The sequence below is a fragment of the Bos taurus genome, chromosome 2 (genome assembly GCF_002263795.3).
Source record: "Bos taurus isolate L1 Dominette 01449 registration number 42190680 breed Hereford chromosome 2, ARS-UCD2.0, whole genome shotgun sequence".
Lineage (NCBI taxonomy): Eukaryota > Metazoa > Chordata > Mammalia > Artiodactyla > Bovidae > Bos > Bos taurus.
This window is the reverse complement of record NC_037329.1, coordinates 13,711,864-13,731,718: the sequence shown is the minus strand read 5'-3', so window position 1 is coordinate 13,731,718 and position 19,855 is coordinate 13,711,864. Positions and strand designations below refer to the sequence as shown.

At 37.1% G+C, this 19,855-nt stretch overlaps 1 protein-coding gene across 1 annotated transcript in view; it reads right to left on the bottom strand.

Moving 5' to 3' along the window:
* Positions 1-1,646: 1,646 nt before the first annotated feature.
* FRZB (frizzled related protein) overlaps positions 1,647-19,855 on the bottom strand; it is a 36,735-nt gene continuing 18,526 nt past the window's right edge. Inside the window, 4 exon segments of the mRNA NM_174059.2 lie at positions 1,647-2,878; positions 5,839-5,902; positions 6,291-6,495; positions 12,479-12,544. Coding sequence (NP_776484.1) covers positions 2,762-2,878; positions 5,839-5,902; positions 6,291-6,495; positions 12,479-12,544 — 452 coding nt within the window. The 3' untranslated portion in view covers positions 1,647-2,761.

The following is a 19,855-nucleotide window of genomic DNA, read 5'->3' as shown; positions in this document are numbered from 1 at the left end:
CTCGCAGTGATTATAATTTTTGTATTTGCTTTCTTAATCTATAGCAGATGTGGAATGACATGGCTTTGTCCTACCCCACCCCCAAATGCTCAGTACAACATATGGCACTGAATCAGATTACACTCTGGTTGAGACACAGTGAAATACTCACATATCCGTGAAGAGAATCCAAGTTTGCTGTTATCTTAATTTTGTTAGTTTATTCAGCCTGCATCTAAAACATCATTTTGATATTGTTATTTGGCTAGGAAAACCAAAATCCTAAAGGTGAACAAGATTTTCCAAAGAAGTATTATATTAAATTTGTAAATCTCAAGGTTACTGACAAGGAAACGTGTATATTAAAATTTTAGTGGCTTTGAAAGTTAATACCTGTCAGAAAAGCCCATGGAGGGGCATTAATTAAATGTATTTCTGATACGGCAATTAGAGAGTAGAAATGATTTTGCAATCTGATTAGAAATGTGACCATTAAGATAAAAAATCATGACACCTTCAAAAGAGGCCTATCCATAATTTATTAATGGAGACATTGCAACTACCAAACTGCAAAAGCAAATGTGTTTTATTCTTGGACCTTATACCATTAAAAACCGTAACTGGCAGAGCCCCACACTGATGAGCCAAATGGAAAGTGGAAAAAAAACACTGCTGAATCCTAAATTCTGGTCCTCTTTTGCTTATAAATATCATACTTGTATATGTATTGAGCATAAATTGTATCAAATCTCTACACAAATATTATTTCCTTCTCCCCAGAAAAAGAAAACTGGAGGAGCTGGAAACATCTGTGGCTTTCACTGAACATCAAAAGATTTTGCTACTTAAATTCCTCTTCCTAAGGTTTGGAAGAGCTGATGACATTCTGCGGATCTGAGAAACCAATTCCTTTGAATCTCCTGCAGTGATTGCTTGCCCTTCTCCCCATCGGTAACATGAAAAAGGCAGGAGACAAACAGCAGAATGCAGAAGCGTTGTTTTCCAGTCCTCAGTCCTTGAAGCTCAAGTTGAAGTCAGAATGAACACTGAGGTGCAGTACTTCCTCTACAGGACTTCACTACCATCGATGACACCCAAACTCCCCTTTTTGGGCTACAACATCAGCATCTGGAAACAGATGACCTGTCTTAGCCACCTGAGAATAAAGCCCAACAGGCAGGTGGTGACAATACCTCAAAGCGACCATATGGCAGCTCAAAGACTAGGTGGCCTTGCAAAGGTGAGAACTCCTTCTGGGATCATGGAGAGTGTTGGGGTCTGGGAGTTAGTCAGAAGGCAGGGGCGTTCTCTTCCTTTCCAAAGAGAGTATTTGGATGCACTGTTATCTACTATTTTAGGAAACTTGTTCAGGAATGAATTGCATTCTTGCAGGTTTGTTTTTATAGAAGGAAACAAAACCATTTGCTTCCTAAGTGTTTCCAGCACCCCACAACTTAGAAATTTGGTTCTACTAATATCAACTATATAAATTTAAGAGAATGAGACTTTCAGATTTGGGGCACAGGCTCTAAAGAACCCTACTGGAGGAAGAAGTAAGAGCATCATTTGTTCCCCATGGTCCCTGCGGGATCCCACTGCACCTTGGGTAATGAGAGTGAGCATTTGTTTCAAAAGTCAGAATCACCTCTCTCCTGACAACCATAATTCCTTTTATTAAGCATATTTTACTGAGCATTAAACAGCACAAATCCAAATGATAAAGTGCAGGCCAGTGCACAGGCCTGTCGTTCAGTTCAGCTTGAGTGTGAGTGTATGCGGACACACACACATTAATACACACACCCAGAATCTTGCACATTTTACCATCTTTTGACTATAGCGTTTTATAGAGCTACATATCTTAAAAATAACAGCCCGGTGCACATGCATATATGCTTTCTTTTCCTGGTCAAATGCAGCAAGGGAGATTTATTTTAAAAGAAGAAAAAAGAGACACCAATGCGTTCATCTAAAAGGAAGCAAATTAAACAGAGCTATGCTGATAACACCTGATGTCTGGTCACAATCCACTGCTCTAATGCTGATCAATATATTCACAGACAAACAAATGTATCGTCAAAAGAAAAATGCTGCTGTTAACACCCCAACAGCTACTAGCTTCAGTTGTGCTTCTCAGTCAGGCAAAATGCTCTATCCCCAGCTCCTAATGCTATTTATTTTGCTTCCTGCCAATCTTGCAAATAATTCATCTCATGTGTCATTTCTTCATAAATGCTTCCTGGTGCTTGATTGCTCTGCCTGTTGGCATTTGATTTCAAACTGTCATTTTACCTTTATAAACATTTAGAACTTTCTAAGCGTGAGGAGAATGCCAAAAGGCATGCAAGAATGAGGCTGTAATTAGATCAGCAAAGTATGCTTTACAGCCTATCTAGCTTTCTCTGTATACCAGAAATCTCTCTTTGCATCCAATATTGCATTCCCAATCTGGGTGCAGAACAGCAAATTAACATTTACTCCAGCAAAGAGGCCCTGGTATCAACATGTTTAATTTATTATTATTGCAAAGAACAGTTTTCCCATGATTAGTGAAATAGAATACATATAATATATTTAAGGATCTGTACTCAGACCACAAAAAAGGGAATGGGGGAAGGAGAAAAGCAGAAAACAAAAGAAAAAATAGAAGTAATATCAGTTACCACCTGATTTTTGTGGCTAAAAAATAGACTATGACGTGCAATAGTGCAATTTGCCTTTGCTAGTCCAGCAATGCAAGTCTTAATAGGAAGTCCACTGAGGATTTTCTGCATTTCAGGATTTAGTTGCGTGCTTGCCGGGAGTTAGAATTCCTGCCAGGCTTCTGACTCTGAGTGGAATCACTATGGCTAGAATCACTTGTATTCAGTCCAAGATGACGGAGCTTCATATCCCACCGCTGTGAAATTTAAAACAGAGAACAGTCACAAGCACATATTACCAGGGCCATCATTTCTATTATTCTAACAACTAGGACTGCAAAATCAGATCTCAAAAGCATTTTACTACTTTTCCAAAAGTATAATCTATATCCCAGGGGTAGCAATGAGGTGGAAGCTATGTAAATGTCCTACTTTAATTTGAAAAACTGGCCACCTATAATATATCAGTAATGGTTTCATATCAAATTTTAAACTTAAAATCTCCATGTCAGTAAATGGTGACACAAATAAACATTGATATCTGTGGGTATTTCCTGAGGTAACGTACACAAGTCTGGTACTTCATGGGTGATCAACAAATATGAGATTTCCATAGAGAATTTGAAGAAAGTGCTATTTTTTATTTTCTTCTCTTGTGACACATAAGAGCACAGCCTTTTAAACCTAAGTGATTTGAGCAGTGAAAAAAATGAAAGTGGGAAGAGAGGATGGGGTACTTTAAAAATATCTTTCCAAGTTACATCTACCAAGTACAACAAAACAGAACACATTTCTGCCCTCATTCTAAGTTTTATAAAGGACCACATCACAAATGGCTTTAATAACTACAATCAAGTTTAGTAATATTTCATATTGACAACTTCAATAATGTTCACATGTAATTTAATAAATTAAAAGGAAGTTATATTATGGATATTATAGGTAGTAAATAAGAATAAGAGTTATATATGAAATTCCTAGTACATAACAAATTCTCAATTTTCAATTACTTTCAGTAATTCTTCATTTTAGCACATTTTTACTCCACAATCTTATTGGGTTTCCATATTTTTAAAAAAAAAAGTCTGATTTTCAACTCCCCAAGGCAAGTGAAACATCTTGATTGGAACAACATAAAAGAGACTTAGGTTAATTTTTTTTTTTTTTTTGCATGGCAAGACCATAAAAAAAAATTTTATTGCTCTTGATCTATCCCAGAGAGCAAAAAAAAAAAAAAAAAAATCAGCTGAGAAGGACAATTCTTATTTGGAAAAAAAACAATATCCTCCATAAAATTCTTCTTTACATCCTCAAAATTGACTGGAAAACCACAGTAAGAATTAAAAATTACTCCAGTTATTTCTTCCCATCAGCAACCAGATGAAACTATAAGTGATTTCACAATAATAACTGAGAGCTCCCTGTAGAAACCCATGAAAAAAAAAATGCTTGCCCAACTAAGGAACAGGACCAACAAGCCATGATGTCCTGTATCTTTACATGATGATAATTGTTTTGGTACCAAAAGAGAAGCAGCAAGCCATGTTACATGCTTTGCAGCAATGATGCTGAAAGCTTTTCCAACCGGTACAGGAATTTAGGACAAATTCCTACCTGCATTAGCAAGCAGAAAACCGAATTAAAAGGACAGTAAGAGATTCCCACATACTAAAGAAGAGCCATTTTTAACAGACACCAAACAAATTGAAAAGAGACACAAATAGAGAATTCTCGTAAGTAAACTTGAAATACATCACACTTTTGACATTAATACTGAGGGGAATAAAAGAGCGTATTAGAGGGTTTTTTCTCCCTGCAAAATAATGCCCTCTGTATTTTTGTAGGTCACTTAAACTGAAATGTGTCTGCTGTGTCAAGCGCCAGATGTATAAGATAAACTGCCCAGGGGTGTTTAACTTACCCCATAAATGTTTCCCAAGCCTTCAGACTCACAGAAGGAAGAGGATGTATTATGTCTAGTACAATTCCTACTCTCCCCTCCCCATCCTGCACACGCGCACACACACACACCCTTGCACACACACCCTTTTTGATTCTTTATCCCTCTGAATACTTCCCCCACATTCCTTTTGTTGAAACAGATTTACTTAGTAAAAGGAAATGATACCTTCTGATATATATGGTGGTTTATATGTATAATGATAATAAGCTGGTTTACTGTATTTTTTTTAAATGCATCACTTGCAGAATCTAAGAGTCATTGGTTTTAAAATAAAGCTACATTACTGCTCTAAGAACCTAATTTGGTCAGATCTCTTATATACAGATGACTGTGGCTACACTTTGTACATAGGAACTGGTGTCTATACATTGGGACAATATCCACAGTTTTCTGCTCATGCTTTATTCTTTGCATCTTCTCTGAGTCACAGAACTGCAATTGTTCAAGGAATCAACATATCCAGCGAAAAAATAAAACAATACCCTATATTTTCCAGCTTCTCTTGCAGCTAGAGATGGACCCAGTCCTAAGTAATACGTGGTTGGGTAGGATGCTTGGAATCTCTTTTTACCTCCTTTTCTTTTTCCCTGAAATGTAGGTATGATGTAGAGGTGTGGCAGCCATGCTATGACCTCCAGCTAAACTTGATGGTGGAAGCAACATCTTTAAAAATGACAATATCTTCTAACTTATTTAAGAATAAGCTAGAAGGAGCCTGGAGCTCTACTGAGAATATGAAGCCACAGGAACAAGGCTGGACTAACTACAGCTAGATTTCCCACTGTGAGAAGTCAGGTATCCATAGCTAGATCTCTGACACACATACAGAGAATGTGCTCCTTAAATGAAACAGACATTACAAAGTTGGGTTTAAAAAAAAAATATATATATATATATATATATATTTAATATTCCAAAACCTGACTTTGTAATGTCTGTAATACACACACACACAGACACACACACACACATATCAGGGTTTAATATTTTTCATGTAGTTGAAGGTAGTTATTTTGTTTAAATGACAAATGGCTGGCTTTCTACTTTAATTTTCTGCATATCACTTTCAATATAAAATTCAGGCTGGAACTTCCCTGGTGATCCACTGGATAAGAATCTACCTTCCAATGCAGGTTTGATCCCTACTCAAGCAACTAAGATCCCCATTAGGCAACTAAGACCCAATGCAGCCAAATAAACAAATAAATAAATTACAATTAAATAAATAAATAATAAAATAAAATTTAGGCTTACCTTAACTTTTTTACCAAGTCGATCCTTCCATTTCTCAGCAATAGAACCTTCTACCAACAGTAATCTGTATTTTAAAGAAGCAGTCATTTTTGAAAAATTAAAACATATTACTGAAAAATACAAGGAATCATTGTCAAGAAACACATACTGTTTATACTAGAAAGGGACAGCCATGTTTTAGAAAAGTAATTCTCAACTATTGGGAGTCATGGACCTGTTTAAGAACAAACAAAATTATGATCCCTCTCCCCAGGAAAATGCACACCTAGAAATTTCCCACATATACTTTCCTATCTAATACATGAATTGAAGGCTCCAACTAAAACTGATCTTTAATTCCCCAGAAGGTAGACAGATCCCAAAGAGCAACCCCCAGAGTCAGATCTCTATAGAAATGCAGTAAGAATAGGATGTGCCTAGAAATTATTCTGAATTCTTAAGGAGTGAATTACCTGGAGCGCTCTTCATCTTCGTAGCCCATGATGAGATACTCCTCATTAACGTTAAGTGGAGGACACAGGCAGCCAGAGCTGGTATAAAGGTTCACAGTTTCCCTTGGAATGTTTACCAGAGAAGCCTTTAAAATCTCCTTCACCTCCACTACTGCAGTCACATCATGACACTTGGTCTTTATTTCTTTAACTTTAGCCCGAATGACTGGATAAAAAAACAATAAAGCCGATATGGCAATATGACACACTATAGGTGCCCCAGTCAAAAAAGACAAGTAGACTTCTTTCTAGTCAATTCGTATCCATTTGATGTTCAATGAATGGAGAGAAAAAATAAAGCAGATATAGTCTCCTTAGACAGTAGTGAGTAACACACTCTACAGCACACCTGCCCCCTTAATATTCACCCCGATCCCCTGCAAATTTGCATGTACATTTATATTTGTGTGTGTATTTCATGAGAACTGTTTAGATATGTACAGTTTCAATTGTGCCAAGAGGAATTTAAACCATGTTAGTTTCACTATATGTAAAGACCCACCACCTAAATATGCTTTGTTTCACTGTCGGCATTTTTTCCATCAGGTCTATTAATAGATTTTCTAACCAGTTAGGGTTTTCTTTAGTGTCATAAAGCTGTCCTGTTCTATGATGTTCTCAGGCTAGTTCTGCAATCTTTCCACCCTTTCATCTTAGCTCACTGTTCAGACATCAGCTCCTTTCTTCCTTTGTTTCAGTACAGACTATCTTTCATACTCTTGTTTATGTATACAGCATTTTCTACTTGAATAAAAACTGTCCCACTCATGTGCTATGAAATACGGTCTAACACATCAATTGCATTAATCTACTGTCTCGGTGGGTATTCTGGCAGCCAGTTTATCTCTTAACGTTGGGCTTGACTTCTCAAAATAAAGACAAAACTGCTTTAAAAAGAATATATTCAGCTGCAAATTCAAAACATTTGACTCAGAATCTAGAAAGTACTGTTCTGCTTCTTTTCTGTATTTCTCTCCTTTGGAAGAGCCAAATTCTTTAGATTCCTACTTCGGGTAAATGAGCTTTTTACTTTTTTTCCTAAGGGGATTTTGAAAAGGCCTAGGAAGAAGCAAAAAATGTCAATTAGTAAGAAGCCAACAGCTTTTGCCCAGGCAGCCTCATTGCTCTAGTTCAATATCCATGGACTTTATACAGAAGAAAACACAACATATCCAAATGAATGTACTTTTTAAAAGCCTCTTAGGCACATATCTGCCAACCACTTTCATCTGAGTTCCTTCCCACATATTTTAGGGGTTTTGGACTACAAAGGAAAAAGTAATCCATGAAAATATAAAGCCAGCTAATAAACCATTGCCCTCTATCAATGCCCCAATTCCATACAGAAATTTATTCAATAACATTCCACCAGTACAACACACATACAATAAGAATTAAGCTACTAATTCGAAAAACTTTAGAACAAAACCTCAATTTTGCTTCACAGGTATTTCAATCTTCAGAGAATTAGTTGTCTCAAGTATGAGGGCTTATAGCAAACAAAATGTAACTGCCAGCCTCTCTGCTTGGTGTGATTTCTGAGTGAAGGGGTCTTTTTTTATGAGTGTTCTATTCTTATTTTAACAAAAGATAAGGTTGCCCTTTTTGAAATGTCATTTGGGAGAACCAGATGATAGATTCACAGCCCCGGCTAGCACACATTTTTGTGTGTCCTGGCTTATGTGAATGTGCTTCATAGCATTCATCAGCTATTAGAGATTAGTGAGCTGTGCAAACGTTCTCAAACTAATGATTTATTTACCCAGTGCGTCTACTATTTTCATTAGAAATTTTTAGCACATGTACCCACTCCAAAGTAAATACCTCTCTACAAGGCTTACTTTATTATTCAAGTAATTTTGTCAAAGCTCAAGAGCTTTTACCTGAATTAATCTGAATGAAGCAGAGGTTTCATCTGAATTATCAATTTGCTCCCACCTCCAGTTTGTTTTCTCAATAGACACATGTAGATATTTAAGAAAGATAAAGATCAACATATTTTAAAGTTTAAAATATATTTTCAGGAGTTTTCCTTCTCTTTTATAATTTTAGTGCCTGTCTTCCTCAAAGAAGCTCTGAGTAAGACTTAGAGAAGTGAAAATTCTTAAATTATGGGAAATCTGGTTATTGTTTAACCATGAGAAAGAAATTATCTTTTTTCCACTACCTGTGATCTGTATCCTATTTCTGTTATAATACTCACTCGGCTACCTTGTTGGAAGATTTTCTCTTCCTATGACTTGTAACCATTAGTAACCATTTTATCTTTTAACAAAAATAGTAACACTAACCATTGCAGCTCTAAGACTGGATAAAGTAAAAATTAATAATAAGTAAAACAAATACAAACTAAGTAAAATTTCCCAATATAAAATTTTTCATGTTTTTGTCTTTAACACAACTCTTCATTAACTTAAAAGTTCATATAGCATTTTTCAATCTTACAAAGTTAATCTCCTAAAAATTAGAAGTTTCCTTTCCTTGTTATATTTCACATCAATTTATTTATTTATTTATTTATTTTTTCTTTTTATTTTGCTTTTACCGTGTCCCACAGGTTTTGGGTTGTTGTGTTTTCATTTTCATTCGTTTCTATGCAAATTTTGATTTCTTTTTTGATTTCTTCTGTGATTTGTTGGTTATTCAGCAGCGTGTTGTTCAGCCTCCATATGTTGGAATTTTTAATAGTTTTTCTCCTGTAATTGAGATCTAATCTTACTGCATTGTGGTCAGAAAAAATGCTTGGGATGATTTCTATTTTTTTGAATTTACCAAGGCTAGCTTTATGGCCCAGGATGTGATCTATCCTGGAGAAGGTTCCATGTGCGCTTGAGAAAAAGATGAAATTCATTGTTTTGGGATGAAATGTCCTATAGATATCAATTAGGTCTAACTGGTCTATTGTATTGTTTAAAGTTTGTGTTTCCTTGTTAATTTTCTGTTTAGTTGATCTATCCATAGGTGTGAGTGGGGTATTAAAGTCTCCCACTATTATTGTGTTATTGTTAATTTCTCCTTTCATACTTGTTAGCATTTGTCTTACATACTGCAGTGCTCCCGTGTTGGGTGCATATATATTTATAATTGTTGCATCTTCTTCTTGGATTGATCCTTTGATCATTATGTAGTGACCTTCTTTGTCTCTTTTCACAGCCTTTGTTTTAAAGTCTATTTTATCTGATATGAGTATTGCTACTCCTGCTTTCTTTTGGTCCCTATTTGCATGGAAAATCTTTTTCCAGCCCTTCACTTTCAGTCTGTATGTGTCCCCTGTTTTGAGGTGGGTCTCCTGTAGACAACATATGTAGGGGTCTTGTTTTTGTATCCATTCAGCCAGTCTTTGTCTTTTGGTTGGGGCATTCAACCCATTTACGTTTAAGGTAATTACTGATAAGTATGATCCCGTTGCCATTTACTTTATTGTTTGGGGTTCGAGTTTATACACTGTTTTTGTGTTTCCTGTCTAGAGAATATCCTTTAGTATTTGTTGGAGAGCTAGTTTGGTAGTGCAGAATTCTCTCAGCTTTTGCTTGTCTGAAAAGCTTTTGATTTCTCCTTCATACTTGAATGAGATCCTTGCTGGGTACAATAATCTGGGCTGTAGGTTATTTTCTTTCATCATTTTAAGTATGTCTTGCCATTCCCTCCTGGCTTGAAGAGCTTCTATTGAAAGATCAGCTGTTATCCTTATGGGAATTCCCTTGTGTGTTATTTGTTGTTTTTCCCTTGCTGCTTTTAATATTTGTTCTTTGTGTTTGATCTTTGTTAATTTGATTAATATGTGTCTTGGGGTGTTTCTCCTTGGGTTTATCCTGTTTGGGACTCTCTGGGTTTCTTGGACTTGGGTGATTATTTCCTTCCCCATTTTAGGGAAGTTTTCCACTATTATCTCCTCAAGTATTTTCTCATGGTCTTTCTTTTTGTCTTCTTCTTCTGGAACCCCTATGATTCGAATGTTGTAGCGTTTAATATTGTCCTGGAGGTCTCTGAGATTGTCCTCATTTCTTTTAATTCGTTTTTCTTTTATCCTCTCTGATTCATTTATTTCTACCATTCTATCTTCTAATTCACTAATCCTATCTTCTGCCTCTGTTATTCTACTATTTGTTGCCTCCAGAGTGTTTTTAATTTCATTTATTGCATTATTCATTATATATTGACTCTTTTTTATTTCTTCTAGGTCCTTGTTAAACCTTTCTTGCATCTTCTCAATCCTTGTCTCCAGGCTATTTATCTGTGATTCCATTTTAGTTTCAAGATTTTGGATCAATTTCACTATCATTATTCGGAATTCTTTATCAGGTAGATTCCCTATCTCTTCCTCTTTTGTTTGGTTTGGTGGGCATTTATCCTGTTCCTTTATCTGCTGAGTATTCCTCTGTCTCTTCATCTTGTTTAAATTGCTGCGTTTGGGGTGTCCTTTATGTATTCTGGTAGTTTGTGGAGTTCTCTTTATTGTGGCGTTTCCTCGCTGTGTGTGGGTTTGTACAGGTGGCTTGTCAAGGTTTCCTGGTTAGGGAAGCTTGTGTCGGTGTTCTGGTGGGTGGAGCTGTATTTCTTCTCTCTCCTTTCGAAGAGTTGGGTTGCTTTTCTGGGTGCCTGATGTCCTCTGCCGGCATTCAGAAGTTGTTCTGTGGAATTTACTCGACGTTTAAATGCTCTTTTGATGAATTTGTGGGGGAGAAAGTGTTCTCCCCGTCCTATTCCTCCGCCATCTTGGCTCCTCCCCCTTCACATCAATTTATAGAGGATAGCGTCCTCAGATCAGCAGCCAGGCATCTGATTTCTTACATTTCCACCTTAGAAAGTGTGTCTACCATTGGCTAAGAGAAACTATAGATTCCTCTAAAGATAATTAGTAAACAAAAAATAAAAATTGAATCCATTGAAGAAAAATTTGAGGAACTAGGTATATTTATTTTAAAGAGATTTAACTACATTGAATTTTTTACTTGATATCTTTCAATATACAGTATTTTCAAAGATATCAAAGGTTACTCTTACAGAGATTTATCCATTTCTCTCCTTCCAATTCCCAAATAATAGAAAAGGAGGAATAATTCTGTTGTGTGTGTGCTATATTCTCTAAAGTAAACTGAATAATAAAGCCTTCATTTTAGTAATGAAGGCACTTTATAAATCCATTTAATTGCCATGTTTATTCACTTACTCAACACTGACAGTCTTTGGCAGAGATAGTAACATGAACTTTATTAATCTCATAAATGCCAGAGTGGAAGAATCATAATAAAACGCCAACAGAATACAGCAAATACTGATTTGTTGCTTATTTTATCAACTAGAAAACTCTATTAATTGACCCTTCTAAGTATAACAGTGATTGATATTTGTGACTCTGAAGCATTCGAATATCCAAGAGTACATTCTGAATAATTAAAGGAAGGATAACTTAGGTTCAGTAATCACTGATAAAATAGGGATAATGTAACATTTCATGGTGCAGTTGAGAAAATCACCTAAGACAGTGTATGGAAACCACCTAACACATTACCTGGAACAGAGACAGAAGCTTTTCCTCCTCCAGTTAAATTTGTCAGCTACATTTAGATTGGTAGCTCTTCAGTTAATACTTTGCTTATCAGAACAGCACATGTCTAGGTCAGGCTAGATAACAAAACATTTCCTTGAATACTTTTTCAAAGAACACAACATTGCATTGAATACTAACAAACTCCGTGTTACTTTCCAACTCTGTCAATGTTTTCCATGAGATAGAATGTTTGGAAAAATCCAGTTTGACTCTTTTAACCACTCCTTATGCATTGAAGTGCTCAGTTTACCCCCCGAGTGTTGACCCCAATGAGTCACAACCGATGACCCACTACAGCTCCATATCCTTGCCGGCCGATCAAAGAGGGAAGAGCCCCTCTCAACTGCCTGTGTATGTCACTGCATGGTTCTAAGACGCCAGCTGTGCTGCCTGAAATGCATCCCCCAAATCAAGCATTTGTTAAGAATAGTGCCCACATGAGACATTTCAATTGTTTAGAACAGAGAGATTATGCTCTTAAAAGCTGTCCTTGTTTGTTTTTAAGCCTTATTCATAAGTTGTTCTATCAATCTACACATACACACAAACCCCTTTCCGAACCTAGCAGTTCATAAGTCGATCACAGAGTTATCCTTACCATAGTTGTAATTGTTTCGGAAATAGGTCTTCTGTGTAGCTCTGACTGGTTTACATTTGCAGCGTTCTAAAAAACATAACATTTTATCTATTATGAGCAAAAGTTCAACATTAGCTCTCTTTTGTTTATGCACATTTTTTGGTAAGATCAGACCCAAATCTAGTAGCAAAGGAAGCTCATATTCTTTGTGTCTGGTCCTTTTCTCCTGAAACTACATTCACATTTGTTCTGTCTACAGAGCTGCCTATTCAATGTCCAAGGTCCCAATCCTGAGGAAACCCTGTTCACCACCATGCATGAAGAGAGCATGCCCCCAGAACCCTGAAAGAGACACACTCAGCGCTTCAGGCAGCTGAATGAGTGCCACCCGAGAGGCAAGTCATGCTTAAGCTCAGTAACTAGTTACCCCTGCTCAAGGCCACCTGTCCTCACAGACATTTTACAGACTATGCAACGCACCTCCAAATATTAGCTTTTGGATCTAAAATCAACACAATAAGATAAGCACATATTATTATAACCCAGTGGACTTTTTCAAGTTCTTAAGAGGCATGACCTCCTTCATTTTTGGATCTAATTTTTTAAAATTTTAATTGAAGTATACATGATTTACATTATTATAATAGTTTCAGGTGTACAACAGAGTGATTCTCATGAGCACTTTCTATAGGCAGAATAACTGGTATTAAACTCAATGGTAGTTTTATGTTTACAGGAGGAAGTTACTGTATACATATTTTGAAATAAGATGCTCTGTGTTTTTTAAATATCTGGTGAGTAGTGACCAGAACATTTTCTATCTAATATAATACAAGCATATGTAATAAACGTTTTAATTATCTCAAAGTGTTTCATATATAGGATAAATCATTTAACATCTTAGAGAGTAGATTACTACATTGTTTATGATAGATTACTTGGCTAAGAAATACACCTCATGTATACATCATAACCATAATAAAATCTTAGTCATTAAAGTGAACATAAAAATTGAAAATAATACACAATTACCTGAGAAAGCATTTGTTTATGTAAAGATTTCTGGGCACATGAATCACAGAAAAGAAGCCAACAAAAATTTTTTTGTTTAAAAGTGTTTTATGTTAGCATGGAGACCAGTAAAAAGCAGAAGTTTTTGTTGACAATTTGACATTTTTTTTTTAATTTTAAACTTTACATAATTGTATTAGTTTTGCCAAATATCAAAATGAATCCGCCATAGGTATACATGTGTTCCCCATCCTGAACCCTCCTCCCTCCTCCCTCCCCATACCATCCCTCTGGGTGTTTTCTAAGTGTGTGTGTGTCTGTGTGTGTGTTAGTGACTCAGTCACATCCAACTTTTTGTGACCCTAGGACTGTAGCCCCACCAGGCTCCTCTGTCCATGGGATTCTTCAGGCAAGAATACTGGAGTGGGTGGCCATTCCCTTCTCCAGGGGATCTTCATGATTCAGGGATCGGACCCATGTCTCCTACACTGCAGGCAGATTCTTTACCATCTGAGCCACCAGGGAAGCCCTTCCTTATCATAATAAATGTTATTTCCAGCTGAACTCACGGATAATGTGCTTTGAAGTAGCAGTCCTTAGGAGAACAGCACCTCACTACCCTCTTTTCAGCTCTGCTGCTACTGCTGCTAAATCGCTTCAGTCGTGTCCGACTCTATGCGACCCCATAGACGGCAGCCCACCAGGCTCCCCCGTCCCTGGGATTCTCCAGGCAAGAACACTGGAGTGGGTTGCCATTTCCTTCTCCAATGCATGAAAGTGAAAAGTGAAAGTGAAGTCGCTCAGTCGTGTCCAACTCTTCGCAACCCCATGGACTGCAGCCTACCAGGCTCCTCTGTCCATGGGATTTTCCAGGCAAGAGTACTGGAGTGGGGTGCCATCACCTTCTCCACTTTTCAGCTCTAGAGATAAGCATCTCTCCTGGGGACAAGCACGGGTCTCCAAAGCAGGAGCAGCAGCTCCGCTGTTCTCACCCAGGAGAGAGCTGAGGGTGTCCTCAGAGCTACACACAGCAGCGCTCTGATTCTGCACATAATTTTTAACACTGTTTATGTGGAATAACGATCTCAATAGACAATAGGTCATATCAATGCTGGTTGCTATTTGAAGAAGATTCCTCAAAAAATGACGTTTTTATTAACAAAGCGTTTGTATTCCCATTTAAAACAAACTGAAAAGTTATCTAGTTCTACCGTACAGTTGCTTTCTTTTGTACCAAAATGTTACACATTTTTAAAAGAGGGATTCTTAAGATGAGACTATTTCCAAAGAAATAAATGCTATGGTCTTTGACTTACAAATTATCCTCACCTACATATAGATATGGATTTGTGCTTTTCTATCTCTTTAAAAATAGATACTACTCACTAAAAATAGTGAGAAGGAGAAGATTGGAGAAGGCAATGACACCCCACTCCAGTACTCTTGCCTGGAAAATCCCATGGACGGAGGAGCCTGGTAGGCTGCAGTCCACGGGGTCGCTAAGAATCGGACACGATTCAGCGACTTCACTTTCACTTTTCGCTTTCATGCACTGGAGGAGGAAATGGCAACCCATTCCAGTGTTCTTGCCTGGAGAATCCCAGGGACGGGGGAGCCTGGTGGGCTGCCGTCTATGGGGTCGCACAGAGTCGGACACGATTGAAACAACTTAGCAGTAGCAGCACTAAAAATAATACATGAAGATAAATTATCTATATATTTGTAATTCTTCAGAAATCTGCACATGTTCTAATAAAAAATTCTTGGCAAAAATACACCAACTGCCCATTAAATAGATTTAGAAAAATACACCAACTATTACTGGATTGATTCTAATATGATTACTTGAAGCATAAACAATGGATTCCACAAAACTTCCAGGTAGAGATTTTTTCCAAAATATTATATCGTAAAATAACTTAGGAAGTTTTCAAGTAGATATTTGCACAACCATATGTACAACTATATATACTAGCTAGACTCCTAATAGCTAATGACCTAATATATCCATTATGTTCTTTGGACTGAATTCTGTTCCTCCCACTGCACTTGTTTCTCCTGCTGGCCTCAGAGGTAGAAATGCCATACTGTGTACTTAAGGCCTTTCCTGTGTGCCTATCCCTAGCTCTTGCTAGAAGCAAATATCCGTCTGCTTGAAGTATCTAGTAGTTCAATAAAACAGCAGAGTAAAAAGGAGGATGGAATTTTATATCCACAAGGCTCAAATACAGAAGAACTTTCTTTCACTTATTTATGCTGACTCAACCCAAACATATTCATATCTGAGGGTATTCATGAAAAGTATATCTTACATCAACAGTTCTGGAGGATTATCTTTCTTGTAAAGTATTTCTATTCACATCTACATATATATCCCTGAAAGCCCAAGAATTGGGAAATGGCAAAAAAAAAAAAAAATCATGGAGGCATATGCTGCATGTATTAGCCACCCTAAATCAGACTGCAACAGTGTCTTTTTGTTTACTGCCAATAGCTGATATCTGATTTGTATTGGGCCAGCAGCATCACCATCATATGTACTTTAATTCACCAATAATCTTGCCAGTAGTCTTCCTCCCCCAGCTTCCAAATGGCACAACGTCTAAGTTTTGTTCTGCTGTCGTGGCAAAGTAAAATCTATTTTTTACTGAGCTTTGCACAAAGACCAATAGGTATCGATTTGCTTGCATTCCACTGTTGAGAAGAAAAACATATAAAGGAACTGCTTTGGTGCTCTTATCTAAGGAAAAATACGGAAAATTTAAAGAGGCTGGCTGCGACAAAATAAAGTGGCACGAGTTCTTCAAATGCGGGGAAGGTTTTATATTAGCAATTCATTGCCTCCAGTCTAGGATTAAATACAACTCCCTTGAGTCGCATAACAGCATGTGGTCCTATATCCCACAGCATCCTTGGAGCGGGACCAGGAAAGTCTCGTGGGCAGCTCTTCCTCAGTCCTCTAGCTGGGTTCTCTCAGCTACTCTTCTAGAATCAATGATTGCCTACTTCTCTGCTACTGAAACTGAAAGCTGTTCATTATCCTAGTATGAACATGAGTTTACCCCACTAGAGTGAATGTGAGTCTGTAAAATTAATATGCCCAGTGCTGCATACACTTTGGTCTGCAATTCTGGGGGGCTGCCCTACTGTGTGTGCACTGCAGTGCTTGAGCTGGAACAGCCTCACTCTCTCAACACTGGGGCTTCTTAGAGACAGTTCTGAGTAGAAGTCACCACATCCTTCTTTATTCATTTGTTTACACATAAAAATCAGCTCACCTATTGAAAACACACAAGGACAACAGTCTTTTTTTAAAGGGTTCTATAATTTTACAAGATCTAAAAGTTATAAGTATCTGACAATTTTGAAATTTGATGCCCACTGGACCTCCACTATTTAGAGCAACCTTGTTTGAGTTCAAGCTTAAGTGTGATACAACTTTCTAACTAATCCTGACCTTTGTTTGAAACTGACTTCTCTTGGGTCTCCTCCAGAGCTGTAAGACTATAATTAACTTTGGCAGATTCCAAAACCCCTATAACTTTTCATGTCCCATGACTTCAGAATACTAGTTAGTGAATATTTTTCTGCTTTTTTTGGAAAACGTCTTAGATCTGTGCTCAAGATTTATTTTTAAAAAGTAGGGGAAAAAAAGAAAATATAATTTTATTTGTGTTACAATTTCTATTATAACTCTTAATATTGGTTCTTTCTAATTGGGTCAGAGTTTAAATAATTTTAATTTGTACGAAATGAAATATATGTTTTGTATTTGATCCTGGAAGCCCACTTCACTCCATTTTAAGACACATAGGAGCAGACCACAACAATTTTTAAAAACAGATGTAAAAAATTAAATATTATGATCGTTAACTCTGACTTCTTTACTGAGATCCAGATCTATACTTTCCATTGCCTATAAATGGTATCTATGAGCATGGCTTAGATAATTTAAACATATGTCAATATCTATCACATTATAGAACTGCCTTTCTTCTACAGAAAGAGTGTTTTCTGACTCTACTACCCTGGGATAACTATGTTTCTCTAAATATGAGATGGGAAAGGAAAAGAGAATTAACATTTGTTGAATGTTTTGAGTCACTTACATAATTCATTCATTCTACAAATATTTCCTGCACGTCTCTTACATGCCAAGCTCTGTGCCAGGCATATAGGACACCTGATGAGCGACACAGACAATTCAGAACAGGATACAGACATTGAACAAATAATCACACACAAAATAATCTATGTTCATGTATAATACATGTTATGAAAGCAAAGTACAATGTGTCATCAGAACATACAACTTGATGACCTGCACTAGTCTGGTCTTCAAAGTCCTCTAAGGAAATGGCATTAAAGCTTGAAACCTGAAAGATCAGCTGTTATCCTGGTAGGAACTGCATCTTTATGTATAAGATAGTGAAGAAGTCATAAAGCAGACTGGGAAGGAGCATCCAGAAATGAGGAAGAAACACAAGAAAGTGTAGTAAAAAAAAAAACCTGAAAGAAGATGGTGTTTCAAGAAAAAAGGTGAGCTCTCTTTGAGGAGAACACCCCAAAGTTCAAATGACTTAAGAGAAAAGGAGGTCTATCAATTTCGGTTGGCAAGGGAACTTCCCTGACAGTCCAGTGGTTAAGACTCTGTACTTTCACTGCAGGAGGCATGGGTTTGATCCTTGGTCAAGGAACTAAGATCATTTAGCATGACATGCCAAAAATAAAATTAGTTGGCAAGGAAAAGATGGGTGAAAATCAGAGGAACACTCCATCCACTGCATAAGAAGAAAAAGGAGAAAGGGGTACTAATGTTGACAGCTTATAAATCTGTTGGTAAGGTGATAAAAATTCCTTCTGATAGCTTTTACTTTCTCATTAAAGGATGAAATTATCAGCTGCAGGAAATGAGGGGCTAACAGAAGCAGGGTATGGAAGAGTAAGGACAGAAGTCAAAGTATAAAACAGTTACTGAGTGGAAGGCAAACTTTCTACAGATACAAGGTAGTACTGCTAGGCAATGCTGATTATGTATTCGAATTTTATCTTGAATTTAAAGTAAAGCCAGTCACCCCAGCTAAGTAATTTTCTCCAGCAACAAGAGTTGAGAATTTGTCAGGTGACTATGGCAGAAGAAAAGATTGGCAAATGAACTGAAGGTATTTTCAAGGGAATGAGTATTACAATAGATCATGAAATCTCAGGTAGGCAAGGAGGTTAGGGTTGAACAATATTAGTAAGTGGTATATGATGAATAGGCAGTCCCAGGGGAGCAAAATTATAGCAATGATGAAACTAGAGCAAATCCGCTGGGATGAAAAGAGATGGTAGGCAAAGAAGGGTATACTTGAAATTAGGATTACAGAGCTGGCACTATTGCTAGATGGCAAGGTGCAGAATGTGCCCCTGGAACTAGATGGCTGGGGCAGAACAAACAGGTTAGTGAAGTAAATAAGTCAGTGCACTAAATGAGTGATCTTTATCATCAAAGTCATCAAAATGGCAACAGAGATGGGTGCATTATGGAACATGTACAGATAGAGCTTAATGGAGGATAGGCAATTTATCACTAGACCTTCCAGAAATCAGCTTCACTACCCTTCTAAAAACAGATAGTGAAACATGCCTGGATTCTAGCCCTAGGACTACATTCTCTCTTCCCAAAATTACAAGTCATGAAATGGATACTTTATTGAAAATCTAAAGGATATTATTATTCCTGGTGCATTAAAAAAAAAAAAAACAGACAAGAAAACAGAACCCTAGTGTCCTGATTTCAATGATGAAAAAACACTTTTATTTTTAAATATTTGTTTATTTTATTTATTTATTTGGCTGTACCAGGTCTTAGCTGTGGAACAAGGGGTCTTCAGTCTTCGTGGAAGCATACAGGATCTTTAGTTGTGGTATGTGAACTCTTAGTTGGTGCATGTGGGATTCAGTTCCCTGATCAGGGATTGAACCTGGGAATCTCAGCCACTGAACCACCAAGGAAGTCCAGAAAAATTTTTAAAAGAACAACAATGCATCTCTTACAGAATCAGGAACCATGCTGATCTATACCATTAACTAGGTCTATACCATTGAGGCAGAGTTCAGAAAATGCCTTGATAAAAGGATGGACTTTTATGATCAGACACAGCTGGATGTGAATGTAGGCTCCATGCCTTACTATTTAGGTAACTTTTAATATCTAAAAAGTGGTATCTTTTTAGATACCAGATCAGCACAATTACTGAGAGAATTCAATAATAAACATAAAATACCTTTCACAGTACCTAGCACACAATGGGGAGAAGGCAACAGCACCCCACTCCAGTACTCTTGCCTGGAGAATCCCATGGATGGAGAGACTGGTGGGCTGTAGTCCAAGGGGTTGTGAAG